Below are 14,654 nucleotides of genomic sequence, written 5' to 3'. Positions count from 1 at the left end.
AAAATTATTGGAAGATGGAAAATACATGGAAACAGATTGCCTAATTGAGAAGGGAAAATTGCAGACCCAAGGCAGAGAGGGAGGAGAACTGCCCTTTAGTGGTACCTACAAGAAACTCCAAACCCAACATCAGTACATGTAAGGAAATCAGGAACAGGCTTTAGGGCAATCTTTGGAAATCAGCCAAAGATCAGCACTTGGAAAAATCAGGTTTTTGGGTCCTTTATCTCTCTGTAACAGGACTCTTGAGATTTCAGTACTGACTTTCTTTTACCAAGCTAAAACTCAAGTACTGCCTTCTCTAGAAAAGAGATCTGCTTTGGGGAGTTATTGGGAGAAGACATTAGCTAGAGAGATAAAGGAAGAAGAGACAGGAAAGAAAGATAAATTCAAATTTCTATTTTAGTTATTGAAATTCAAAGATAATAAAGAAAAGACAGCTCCATCCAAGGGTAAACTCCATTGAAATATACCTCTTTGAAAGAAAAATTTTTATTTGACACTTAATAGGGGCTTCCTGATATTTGGCTTCTCCATAGGACTGCTGTGACAATTTGCATAAACTGGGGAAGCATGCTGTCCACACATCCTATACTTCTACAATACTCACAATAGCTCCTTCATTCAGAGAAGGACATTTTGAGTAAACAAGCTACCCACACTAGTCCAATCCATACTTCTGAACTGAAAAGTGAAGAGCAACAGACAATTGAGAGAAATCAGAGAGATTTAGGAAGATGGCGGCGAGGGGAGTGCATTGCCCCCGTGTGCTGCTTCACTGTGTGGGAGTATGACAAGTCAGGACGGCTAAAGGCTATCTTGTTAGGAATTTCCAGCAATAGTGGGGTGCTCCGGAACCTGGAGGAAGGATTTCCATCGCACGAGGATCAGCTACGGGGACTCAAACGCGAGAGGTTTGTCGCACGGAGGGTAACACTGCTTATTCAGCAAATCGCCCCGCGGCTAGAGTCTGCAGCGCGCACTGGGAAACGAGGAGATAGCGACGCAGGGATACAGCGCTGCAGTTTCTGCCAGCCGTGCAAGCACCGTACTCAGGGCTGAAATCTGGGTTCGAGACGGGGGAAGGAAGCGGTCCATCTCGGTTCTCCACACCGGTCAGACCACAGAGGAGGCCAGCAGCCACCATGTTGGAAAGCTGACGTCACCATCCCTGTTTTCGACTGACCGCAGCTCATTCAGCCATAGAACAGGTAATTTCAGGCTGCCATTCGCCTGCGGCTTGCAGACAGATTGCTAGGGTTCAGTGCCTGGGTGCTTCTTAGAACCTGATCTTATCGGAGCGAACACTGAGCGCGGGGTGGCCGAGTTCCGGCTCACGGAACCGCCCTGGCCCAGGGCTGCGGAGCCTGCAGAGGCTGCTTCTTGGACCCTGCTCCTATCAGAGCATACACCAAGCACTAAGCGGCCGAATTCCGGCTCCCGGAACTGAGCCTGCGGGGACTGCTTCTTGGAGCCTACTCTTATAGGAGCTTACACCGAGCACGGAGCGGCCGAGTTCCGGCTCCCGGAACTTCCCTGGCCCGGGGCTAGGAGCCCGCGGAAACTGCTTCTCTGTCCGGGTCCTGCTGAGGGCCGGTCAGGACTCACCCGTTGCTTTGGTTGCCCGGCAAGGGGAACGAAATGCTGCCATTCGCATAGGATACCAACATGGCAGAGATCTGATGTCATCAGAAAGCGGCGGAGGAGAGAACTTCATCAATACCAGCGGCGACATAAACAGTTGGTCTCCTGGTAGGGGGGGTGAGGCACAGACACCCAAGTCTCCTCAATTTGTCGTCGAGCCAGAGGGGAGGAGCCGGGCCGCTGCCAGCACCCGGAGCAGGCCCAGCGCCTCGCCAGTGTGGTGACCGCGTGACCCCAATTGGAGGGGGGGCGGAGCGGAGCCGCCACCCGCACCTGCAAGGTGGGCAGACCCGCGACCCAGTGGTACATGGGCGTGGTAGGAGGAGCAGGGCAGAGCCGCCATTCGCGCTTGCAAGGTAAACAGACCTGTGACAGCCTGGCGGGTCAGGCCCAGTGGCCTGCCAGTGTGGTACACACGTCACCCCAACTGGAGTAGGGGCAGAGCAGATCCTTCTCCCATGCCCGGATCAGGCCCTGCCGGTGTGGTGGCCATGTGACCCCAATTGGAGTGGGGGCGGAGCGGAACCGCCACCCGTGCCCGCAGGGTAAGCAGACCTGTGACCAACCTGAAGATCAGGCCCAGGTGTCCGCAGGCATGGTAGGAGGGGCAGGGCAGATCCACCGCCCGTGCCTCCAAGGTAGGCAGACCTGCAACAGACCGGCGGATCACGCCCAGGAGACTGCCGGCGTGGTACACACACCACCCTAATTGGAGTAGGGGCAGAGCAGAGTCGCCGCCCGTGCCAGGAACAGGCCCAGCGTCCTGCAGGCGGGGTAGTCACGACACCCCAATTGGAGTAGGGGCAGAGCAGAGCCTCCACCCGTGCCCGAAAGGTGGGCAGATCTGCGACCGACCAGCAGGACAGGCCCAGTGGCCTGCCGATACGACAGACACGTCACCCCATTTGGAGTAGGGGCAGAGTAGAGCCGCCGCCCGCGCCTGCAGGGTAGGCAAACCTGCAACCGACCGGCGGATCAGGCCCGGTGGCCTGCCGGCGTGGTACACTCGTCACCCCAATTGGAGTAGGGGCAGAACAGAGCCGCCGCCAGCTCCCAGAACAGGCCCAGTGACCTGCCGGCGTGGTAGCCACGACACCCCAATTGGAATAAGGAGAGAGCAGAGCCGCCGCCCGCGCCTGCAGGAAAGATACGCAAGCAGTATGAAAAGACAAGGAAAGAAAGGACCACAAGCAATGCAGGTCAATGCAACTTTAGAAGAGGTAACAGCTGCAGCAGATGGAATGTCAGATAAAGAATTCAGGATATACATGCTTCAGATGATCTGGAGTATCAAGGAAGACATTAAACAGCAAAATCAGACAATGAAAGATCACTTCGACAATGAATTACGCAAACAAATCCAGGAAGCAAAGGATCAACTATACAGGGAGATAGAGGTTATAAAAAACAAACAAACAGAAATCCTAGAAATGCAGGAAGCAATAAACCAACTTAAAAACTCAATGGAGAATACTACCAGCAGAGTAGAACACTTAGAAGATAGAACATCAGACAATGAAGACAAAGTATTTCAACTGGAAAAGAACATAGACAGCTCAGCAAGACTGTTAAGAAACCATGAGCAGAACATCCAAGAAATATGGAATAACATTAAGAGACCAAACTTAAGAGTCAGGAATACAGGAATGTTGGGATACAGGAAGGTACAGAGCTCCAAACCAAAGGAATGAGCAGTCTATTCAATGAAATAATATGAGAAAACTTCCCAGACTTGAAGAATGAGACAGAATCCCAAATCCTAGAAGCCTACAGGACGCCGAATGTGCAAAATCATAAGAGATCCACATTATAATGAAGATGCCCAACATACAGAATAAGGAGAGAATTTTAAAAGCTACAAGAGAAAGGAAGCAGATTACATTTAAGGGTAAGCCAATCAGGATAACAGCTGATCTTTCAACACAGACTCTGAAAGCTAGAAGATCCTGGAATAACATATTTCAAACACTGAAAGAAAATGGGTTCCAACCAAGAATTGTGTATCCAGCGAAATTAAGCTTCAGGATGGAAGATGAAATTAAAACCTTCCACGATAAACAAAAGTTTAAAGAATTTTCAGCTAGAAAACCATCTCTTCAAAACATCCTCGCAAAAGCATTACAGGAAGAGGAAATGGAAAATAACAATGAAAACCAACAGTGGGAGGTAGGACAGTAAAGGGGGGAAAATAATCAAAGAGGAAAACAAACCATGTTTAGTAACAGAAATAAACAAATATGGCTGGAAGAACAACCCATATCTCAATAATAACCCTAAATGTTAATGGCTTAAACTCACCAATTAAGAGACACAGGCTAGTAGAATGGATCACAAAACAAGACCCAACAATATGCTGCCTACAGGAGACGCATTTGATAGGAAAAGACTTACATAGGCTGAAGGTGAAAGGTTGGGAAAAATCATATCACTCATATGGACTTCGGAAACAAGCAGGAGTGTCCATACTCATATCAAATAAAATAGATTTCAAGCCAAAGTTAATCAAAAGGGATAAAGAGGGACACTACATACTGCTTAAGGGAACCATACACCAACAAGACATAACAATCATAAATATTTATGCCCCAAACAATGGTGCAGCTATGTTCGTCAAACAAACTCTTCTCAAGTTCAAGAGTCTAATAGACCACCATACCATAATCATGGGAGACTTCAACACACCTCTCTCGCCACTGGACAGATCTTCCAAACAAAAGTTGAATAAGGAAACTATAGAACTCAATAACACTATTAATAACCTAGACCTAATGGACATATATAGAATATACCACCCAACATCAAGCAGTTACACTTTTTTCTCAGCAGCACATGGATCCTTCTCAAAAATAGATCATATATTATGTCACAGGGCAACTCTTAGACAATATAAAGGAGTAGAGATAATACCATGCATCTTATCTGATCATAATGGAATGAAACTGAAAATCAACGATAAAAGAAGGAAGGAAAAAGCATACATCACTTGGAGAATGAACAATAGGTTACTGAATGATCAATGGGTTATAGAAGACATCAAGGAGGAAATCAAAAAATTCTTAGAGATAAATGAAAACACAGACACAACATATCGGAATCTATGGGACACATTGAAAGCAGTTATAAGAGGAAAATTCATTGCTTGGAGTTCATTCCTTAATAAAAGAAAAAAACCAACAAATAAATGATCTCATACTTCATCTCAAAATCCTTGAAAAAGAAGAGCAAAACAACAGCAAAAGAAGTAGAAGGCAAGAAATAATTAAAATCAAAGCTGAAATTAATGAAATGGAAACAAAAGAAACAATTGAAAAAATTGACAAAACTAAAAGTTGGTTCTTTGAAAAAATAAACAAAATCGACAGACCCTTAGCGATGCTAGCGAAGAGAAGAAGAGGGAGAACTCAAATTACTAGCATACGGGATGAAAAAGGCAATATCACAACAGACACTTCAGAAATACAGAAGATAATCAAAAACTATTTTGAATCCTTATACTCCAATAAATTAGAAGATAGTGAAGGCATAGATAAATTTCTTAAGTCATATGATCTGCCCAGATTGAGTCAGGAGGATATAGACAACCTAAACAGACCAATATCAATTGAGGAAATAGAAGAAACCATCAAAAGACTACCAACTAAGAAAAGTCCAGGACCGGATGGGTATACAGCAGAATTTTACAAAACCTTTAAAGAAGAACTAATACCAATACTTTTCAAGCTACTTCAGGAAATAGAAAAAGAGGGAGAACTTCCAAATTCATTCTATGAGGCCAACATCACCCTGATACCTAAACCAGACAAAGACACTTCAAAGAAAGAAAACTACAGACCAATATCTCTAATGAACCTAGATGCAAAAATCCTCAATAAAATTCTGGCGAATCGGATACAAAAACATATCAAAAAAATTGTACACCATGATCAAGTAGGATTCATCCCTGGGATGCAAGGCTGGTTCAATATACAGAAATCAATAAATGTTATTCACCACATCAATAGACTTAAAAATAAGAACCATATGATCATCTCGATAGATGCGGAAAAAGCATTCGACAAAGTACAGCATCCCATTATGTTCAAAACTCTAGAAAAACTAGGGATAACAGGAACATACCTCAATATTGTAAAAGCAATCTATGCTAAGCCTCAGGCTAGCATCATTCTGAATGGAGAAAAACTGAAGGCATTCCCTCTAAAATCTGGAACAAGACAGGGATGCCCTCTCTCTCCACTTCTGTACAACATAGTTCTCGAAACACTGGCCAGAGCAATTAGACAGACGAAAGAAATTAAAGGCATAAAAATAGGAAAAGAAGAACTTAAATTATCACTATTTGCAGATGATATGATTCTATACCTAGCAGACCCAAAAGGCTCTACAAAGAAACTATTAGAGCTAATAAATGAATTCAGCAAAGTGGCAGGATATAAAATCAACACACATAAATCAAAGGCATTCCTGTATATCAGTGACAAATCCTCTGAAATGGAAATGAGGACAACCACTCCATTCAAAATATCTTCAAAAAAAAATAAAATACTTGGGAATCAACCTAACAAAAAGGTGAAAGACTTATACAATGAAAACTACAGAACCCTAAAGAGAGAAATAGAAGAAGATCTTAGAAGATGGAAAAATATACCCTGTTCATGGATAGGCAGAACTAACATCATCAAAATGGCGATATTACCAAAAGTTCTCTATAGGTTTAATGCAATGTCAATCAAAATCCCAACGGCATTTCTTGTAGAAATAGAGAAAGCAATCATGAAATTCATATGGAAAAATAAAATACCCAGAATAGCAAAAACAATGCTAAGCAGGAAGTGTGAATCAGGCGGTATAGCCATACCAGACTTCAAACTATACTACAGAGCAATAGTAACAAAAACAGCATGGTACTGGTACCAAAACAGGCGGGTGGACCAATGGTACAGAATAGAGGACACAGAAACCAATCCACAAAACTACAACTATCTTATATTTGATAAAGGGGCTAAAAGCATGCAATGGAGGAAGGATAGCATCTTCAACAAATGGTGCTGGGAAAACTGGAAATCCATATGCAACAAAATGAAACTGAATCCCTTTCTCTCGCCATGCACAAAAGTGAATTCAAAATGGATCAAGGAGCTTGATATCAAATCAGAGAGGCGCCGTCTGATAGAAGAAAAAGTTGGCTACGATCTACATACTGTGGGGTCGGGCTCCAAATTCCTCAATAGGACACCCATAGCACAAAAGTTAATAACTAGAATCAACAAATGGGACTTACTCAAACTAAAAAGTTTTTTCTCAGCAAAAGAAACAATAAGAGAGGTAAATAGGGAGCCTACACCCTGGGAACAAATCTTTACTCCTCACACTTCAGATAGAGCCCTAATATCCAGAGTATACAAAGAACTCAAAAAATTAGACAATAAGAGAACAAACAACCCAATCAACAAATGGGCCAAGGACCTGAACAGACACTTCTCAGAGGAGGACATACAGTCAATCAACAAGTACATGAAAAAATGCTCAACATCTCTAGCTGTCAGAGAAATGCAAATCAAAACCACCCTAAGATACCATCTCACTCCAGTAAGATTGGCAGCCATTATGAAGTCAAACAACAACAAGTGCTGGCGAGGATGTGGGGAAAAGGGTACACTTGTACATTGCTGGTGGGACTGCAGATTGGTGCAGCCAATTTGGAAAGCAGTATGGAGATTTCTTGGAAAGCTGGGAATGGAGCCACCATTTGACCCAGCTATTCCCCTTCTTGGTCTATTCCCTAAAGACCTAAAAAGAGCATGCTACAGGGACACTGCTACATCGATGTTCATAGCAGCACAGTTCACAATAGCAAGACTGTGGAACCAACCTAGATGCCCTTCAATAGAAGAATGGATAAAAAAAATGTGGCATTTATACACAATGGAGTATTACTCTGCATTAAAAAATGACAAAATCATAGAATTTACAGGGAAATGGATGGCATTAGAGCAGATTATGCTAAGTGAATCTAGCCAATCCCTAAAAAACAAATGCCAAATGTCTTCTTTGATATAAGGAGAGTAACTAAGATCAGAGTAGGGACGAAGAGCAGGAGAGGAAGATTAACATTTAACAGGGATGAGAGGTGGGAGGGAAAGGGAGAGTGAAGGGAAATTGCATGGTAATGGAAGGAGACCCTCATGGTTATACAGTGGAGGGGGTAGAGAGAGAGGAGGGGAGGGGAGGGGAGAGGTGGGGAGGGGGGAGTGTGGAGGATGGGAAAGGCAGCGGAGCACAACAGACACTAGTATGGCAATATGTAAATCAATGGATGTGTAACTGATGTGATTCTGCAATCTGTGTATGGGGTGAAGGTGGGAGTTCATAACCCACTTGAATCAAAGTGTGGAATATGATATGTCAAGAAATTTGTAATGTTTTGGACAACCCACAATAAAAAATTAAAAATAAAAAAAAAGAGAGAAATCAATATCAAGAAAAAGAAGGAATGAAAAGGATGAACTGAATGAGCAATGCTGGTAAAAATGGAGATAATTTATCGAACAGAACAGAATATTGAAAACTCACATGGCATCCTTGAGATCTGAGAGGAAACTGTACTTTAAAGCATAAAATCATATGCTCTAAAAACAAATTTGTCAAAGATTAGAAATAGTTCTTGAATATTAATAATACTATAACCATGATAAAAAATTAAATGGAGAATTAAATGGGTGCACGGAATGGTAGAATGGATAGTACTAATGATCAAGTTGGTATTCTAGACAACAAAATTGAACAACTCTTCTATAAGAGTGGGAGGCCACTCCAGGGCAATGGTCTTTGTATGTGAGATTATGCTTACTTCCTGGAGTACATAAAGATTTCTCAAGGAATATTTGTGAATGGACAGTTTTAAAGGAAGTAAAAAAGAAAATTCTAGATCTTTATCTTTGATATAGACTCTTTGCTATAATTTATCTCTTGAGAACATGGCGGTGGTCACACTGGTTCTTCATTTCTATATGTCCTCCACAAAAGATCCTCTTTCCTTCACTCCTGTTTGTGTAGTTTGTGCCTAGGAGAGGAGGAAAGCGAGGTTTTGAAATTTAGCCTCCTTATGGCTGTATTCACTAAGTCAAGCGCCACATGTACAAAGACCCAATAGGTCCTAGTAGCTTCCATGCTCTCATTCATACTAAATCTTAATTCTGGTATACTTCCCCAGAATGTGAAAACCTCCAGCCTGTCAAGCAAAGGAAAAATTCCAAATACTAATTTTGAACAAAGGAACATTTCCACTGACTGACTGGGAAATAAACACTTTTGCAAGTCAGGCAGTTTCTAATTCTTCTCTTCCCATGTAAAGGACTCAGTGCTTATAAGTGAAAGCCAGAAACACACCTATAGTCAAACACAATTGGGCATATTATTTATTTCAACAAGTGAGATCACACATTATGGGGAACCTTGGAAACCATGAGGGAACTGTGGGTTGTCTTAGTAAAGGAGCCTTGGGAGGAGTTACAGGATTTGGGTTTACATTAGGAAATTTTGGGGAACATTTAATAATAAGAATTTTGGGCTGTATATTAGTTTTCTAGGACTGCTGTGACAATTTGCATAAACTGGGTGGTGAAAGCTACAGAAATCTATTCTTTTACAGTTCTGGGAGCTACATACTTGAACCCAAAGTATTGGCAAAGCCACATTTACTACAAAAGCTCAAGGGAAGACATTTCCTTGACTCTAGATTCTAGTACTTGCAGGTAATCTTTGGCATTCCTTGGCTTGCACTGCATCACTCTAATCTATGCCTCTGTGTACCTTCACATGGTGTTCCTCTCTCTGTGTGACCACTGTCACATTTGCCTCTTCTCATAAGGACACTAGTTCATCCAGTTCCAGTAGGATCCCATTTTAACTAGATTATATCTGTGAAGATTTCTATCCCCAAATCAGGTAATGTTCACACATGCAAGGTGTTAGGCCTTGAACATCTTTTAGGAAGACACAAATCAATCCACACCACTCTGAATTAGGTGTGGAAAGCAGAAACAATTCTATAATGCATACCCTAATAATACTTGTCTATCAGGCTGAAGGACAGCCTGCCTGAAGCTGTCAGTGGTAATGATGTAGCAGTTACTCTGGTTGGCAGGGAGAAGGAGATGTTAAGCCCGAGGATTCATACACATACTAAAGTTAGAAAGACACTGTTTTAAAAAGAAGCAGAGAGAGTAGAATAGAAATGAAAAAAAAATCTATTAGCCCTGATACTTGGAATGCTTTCTTTGAATGGCCGAGGTTTCATGATGGTGTGTTGGCTCTTTTCTATGGGTTTAATATTCTGTTAAATTCCGTGATGAACTATATTCTTGATTGTGCTGTGCTAAGGGTTTACATTTTTATATTCAACCCCTAGACAAAACAAAGACAACATAACTATACTTTTAAAATAGTATGTAAATTTCATCAGCCTTGGAAGTGAAAAGAAATGTGAAAGTGGAACAGAAAGTTGGCAGGTTGTACTGAACAAAGTCTTATTTAATGAACTGGCAGATCATGTTCACCACTAATGTATTGCAAATACAGAAATAAATTTATGTTTTAAAAGCAACTATCAGAAGAAGTGAAAACAAATAAGTATTCCTGTAAGTCAAAAAGTTTTTTTCAGCAGTCTGCAAAATCCAGGTGTTCTTATAATAACACTAAGGTGTTATTTGCCTTTTCCAATCTTCTTCTCTCATCAGAGTACAGAGTAGAAAAGCATCACTGATATGGTTTCAGTTTTTACACTGTAAATTACCATTAAGAAACCATTCTTCATCAAGTTTTGATATAATTTCAAATAATATTGACAATTTACCTAAAGCATTATTAAAATATTTGTCTCTTTAAAGAATACATATCTATGTAAGGCTAGATTTTCGTAAAATATTACAAGCAAAATAACATACTGCAATAGTCTGAATGTAGATTGATTCTTCTTCCTTGTTCTCTTTTTCCACTTTTAACCATTCTTTGCCCTGCTTCATTTCCGTTATTTGACATAACCTCATTGTTTCCTTGTTTTGTTATGTTGTGTTGCAAATATTGAAAGCCACACAAAACACTTAACGTTAGAATTCAGATAAGGGAAATGTACCTTGTAGTCCAAACCATCAGAACAGTTAAAGACCACACACTGGATGGCAAGAGCTTTTGCTAGGTCTTTGGTGGTCTCTGTTTTTCCAGTGCCAGCAGGACCAGCTGGTGCACCTCCTAGGTCAAGCTGCAAAGCCCCCATGAGGCAAAGATAGCAGCGATCCTGAAGAAATTAATAAATTGTCATCATTGAAGGGAATTGACTTTAGCTACAAATTTATGTCATTTCCTTTCTATAGGAGGGCCACTGGTTCCCATGTAGGGTTTTATACAATTGAAGTATACTCAATGGTCCATGTACATAATTAAAGTATATAAATATCTGCTTTACAAAGATGTATCACAGCAAATTCCTTTAAAATTGTTAGATGAAACTTCTCATTGTTTTGACAAAAAAGCACTTGTATCAATATTAACCTAAGTGATCAGTCACTCACCGTGAGAGGAGTAATAACCAATCTTGGGCATGCTCCCAAATATTCATAGCCATAAGTGTACTGAGATAGTGCCATTCTAGCCACACAATTGTCTATGTCTACATCCCAATAATAGCGCAGTTGTCTCTGCCAGTCAAAGGATTCAACTTTGTCTACCTACATAAGTGATTATGGATGAAATATATATTAGACACAATAATTTCAGGAAGAAGTATGTGATCTTACTTTTAAATGAAACATTTACCTTGGCGTTAACAAGCTCAGTGACTATATCTCTTGCATGCACATCAATAGTGATCAATGCAGTTATGATATTTCTGTGCAATTTAGGTAGACTGCCTCGAACTACTGTAGCCAGGGCATTTAATCTCTACAAATTAAAAAAAAAGTCATTGTCATAGTGAATTTTCAACATTATCTTGCATACACATATTTTTACTATTAAAATTACACATTTCCTAAAATCATCTAGTTTTAAAAATTTATAGTTCTTTGACCAAACAATGCATTAACTCATTTAATTTCCATAAGACTTATGTGAAGTATAAACTGTCTTTACTCCCATTTTACATTTGAGGAAACTGAAAGAAAGTAAAGCTACTTGATGACAATCAAACAGTTATGAAGTAGCAAAATGAAACTTGAATAGACATTTGCTTCAAGGAAAGTGAGACCATACTCTTAACTACTATGAAGTCTCGAAGGAAGACAGTTCTGTCTAAAAATTGGATGTAGTTAAAGGTAATGCTCTTCATATTCAGGGAGAGTTTTTTTTTTTATTGATAATCAGGACACCTAAGCATTTTAATCAGGCCAATGGATGATTAAAGAAAAACATTTTTTGAAAATTTTAGCTCCTGATTCTCACCTAAGTTGTTAAATTGTTTACAAAGAGTGGTGCCACTGAAGGTCTTGCCCAGCTGGTTTGAATTTTCACTCACAACCCTAATCAGATGCCACCACTACATAGAGGTTAATGGAGTTTTCTCTGGTGGGTCATTTCCCCTTCCTACAGCTCTGGAGATGAAATTTCACTGAGGACATTCATGAGAGTAATTTCTCTTATTTCAAGAAAGTTTTTCTCTCCTTTTTCTGTTTTAAGGGTGAATCTTAAAAACTGCAATATTGCTTGGAAATGTAATTGAATTTGCGTTAAAGATTAGGTCTAGGTTCTTGTAAGATATATAGTTTGCAAATGTTTTTTTTTTCCTGTTATCTAGGTTGCCTTCTCACTCTGAAGTGTTTCCTTTGCCACAAAAAGCTCTTTTGTCTGTTTGTTGATGCCATCCCACTCGTTACCTATGCTTTTGTTATTGTGTCCAACAAATAAAGGCCAAGGCCCATGCCTTGAAGCTTTTTCCCTGTTTTCTACTTTGAGTTTGACAGTTTCAGGTCTTACATTTAAAACTTTAATCCACTATGAGTGGACTTAAAAGTTAGCATATTACAGTGATGCATTCATATCAATTTTTATAGTTCAATTCACAATAGCTGAACTATGGAACCAACCTAGATGCCCTTCCACAGATAAGTAGATAAAGAAATTGTGGTATATAAACATAATGGAATATTACTCAGTCTTAAAGAAGAATGAAGAAAAAATGTTTGGGTTCCAAGATGGTGAAGTTTCCAACTCCCCCTCTCCACAGCTGTGATGACTTGGTGACTACCCAACACTCATACTGGAGTGACTCCCAGTGAGTGGTAGGAAGTTTTCCCTCACAGGGGCTCCCATTCATGAATTTAAGCTTTATGGAGCATGTGTCAGGATTTTAAACAGCAGTTTGTTGCAAGCCCAGCCCAGGACGTGGGGAAACCAGAGTTGCTCTTTGCCACGGATACTGGCCAGCAGCGTAGCGATGGAACCCCCCCCGGAAGACGGGTGGACTTTGAGAACCGAGGATTTCTGGCAGCGCAGAGACACAGGGTTACTGATCCTTCAGGGCTGGTGCGGGCCAGACTGTGACCCACAACACTGCAGAGCACCAGACCAAGGACCGAATTCTGGACGTAGGGTAGGAACAGCCCAGTTCCCTCCACCTCTCTGGACACCCTGGCGTGGAAACAGGTGCTTGCCATCTTGGAAAATCTACCTCATCAACTTTTGGCGGGTGTAGCTGACAACACGATGGGCATCTGAACAGGTGTGTGATTCGCAGCCCCCCCCCCCCCACGCAGCTGTGATAACTCAAAACCTTTCTCACCAGCTCTCCGTGGGAATATGACAGAACAGGTTGCCGGTTTCCAACTCCCCCTCTCCATAGCTGTGATGACTTGGTGACTACCCAACACAGAGATAGCGCTCAGTTGATCAGAAGCACGGGGCAGCCAGGGGCCACCCACCCCGAGTGAACCCAGGGCTGTGGACAAGACACCCATCAATTGGGGCCTGGTGGGCAGGAGAGGGGAGGGGGATAGAGATTGGAAGCTACCCAAAGAGACCAGGATTGGAGAGGCACCCAGCAGGTGAGAGAGAGCTGCTTCACACAGATTGCTTCCACCACCCTAAGGGCAGAGACCCTACCTGGAGTGCACAACGCCACCTACTAGAAGAGAAGAAAACAGAATTCTAACAGTGCATTTTCCCCCTTCTTTCCTTTTTTCTTTTTATCTTTTTCTTCTCTATTTTCCTCTTTTTTACATTCCTTTCTCTCTATCTCTTTCCTCCCCCTTTTTTTCTTCTTCTTTTTTTTACTTTTCTTCCTCATTCTCTTCCTTTCTCAACCTCCCAAGTGTTACTATTTCTATTACGTATAATTTACTAAATGCAAATAGGTGTTTGTTTCTATGCTTTTATTGTCCTCCCATATACTTAACTACTGTAAAATACCTCCTGTCTATTTTCCTGCTAATAACTTCCTTCATTAGAGTTCTCCTCCAAAGTAGCTAACATATATTAGCCCCATACCCTCTCATCTTTCCCCCTTAACATAATGTCCTACGCCTGACCCTCAGTTCTCTATACATCACCAGAAACTATGCATTTTATGAAACTAATGAATAAATTTTAAATTATAATTGAATCCAACATCTCTAAACATAGAGACTAACTATAAATGTATTAATAACAGAAACTAGCTCATAGATGATGTATAGTTGATATTGGGAACTGTTTACATTGTCTCCCATCACAAAGGAGAGATCTCGGAACTATATGAGAGCAATACAAATCTATAGGGGAAAAAACAATAACACAAAAGTCATACAGAGCTGGAAAGAAACGTGAGCAACATGAAAAGACAAGGAAAGAAAGGACCACAAACAATGCAGGGCAATTCAACATTAGAGGAGGTAACATCTATAGAAGAAAGAATGTCAGATAAAGATTTCAGGATATACATGGTTCAGATGATCTGGAGTCTCAAGGAAGACATTAGACAGCAAATGCAGACAATGAAAGATCACTTTGACAATGAATTACATAAACAAGTCCAAGAAGCAAAA

General features: G+C 41.1%; 1 protein-coding gene across 1 annotated transcript in view; it reads right to left on the bottom strand.

Moving 5' to 3' along the window:
- Window positions 1-14,654, bottom strand: part of Dnah6 (dynein axonemal heavy chain 6) — a 278,870-nt gene that overhangs the window by 166,273 nt on the left and 97,943 nt on the right. The window contains exons 27-29 of the mRNA XM_071601776.1: window positions 11,455-11,580; window positions 11,211-11,366; window positions 10,775-10,936 (exon numbers count right to left, since the gene is read on the bottom strand). Of these exons, the coding sequence (XP_071457877.1) occupies window positions 10,775-10,936; window positions 11,211-11,366; window positions 11,455-11,580 (444 nt within the window). The remainder of the gene's footprint in view (window positions 1-10,774; window positions 10,937-11,210; window positions 11,367-11,454; window positions 11,581-14,654) is intronic.

The sequence above is a fragment of the Marmota flaviventris genome, chromosome 14 (assembly GCF_047511675.1).
Source record: "Marmota flaviventris isolate mMarFla1 chromosome 14, mMarFla1.hap1, whole genome shotgun sequence".
Lineage (NCBI taxonomy): Eukaryota > Metazoa > Chordata > Mammalia > Rodentia > Sciuridae > Marmota > Marmota flaviventris.
Note: the sequence above shows the minus strand (reverse complement) of the source record. Positions and strands in the feature narration are given on the sequence as shown.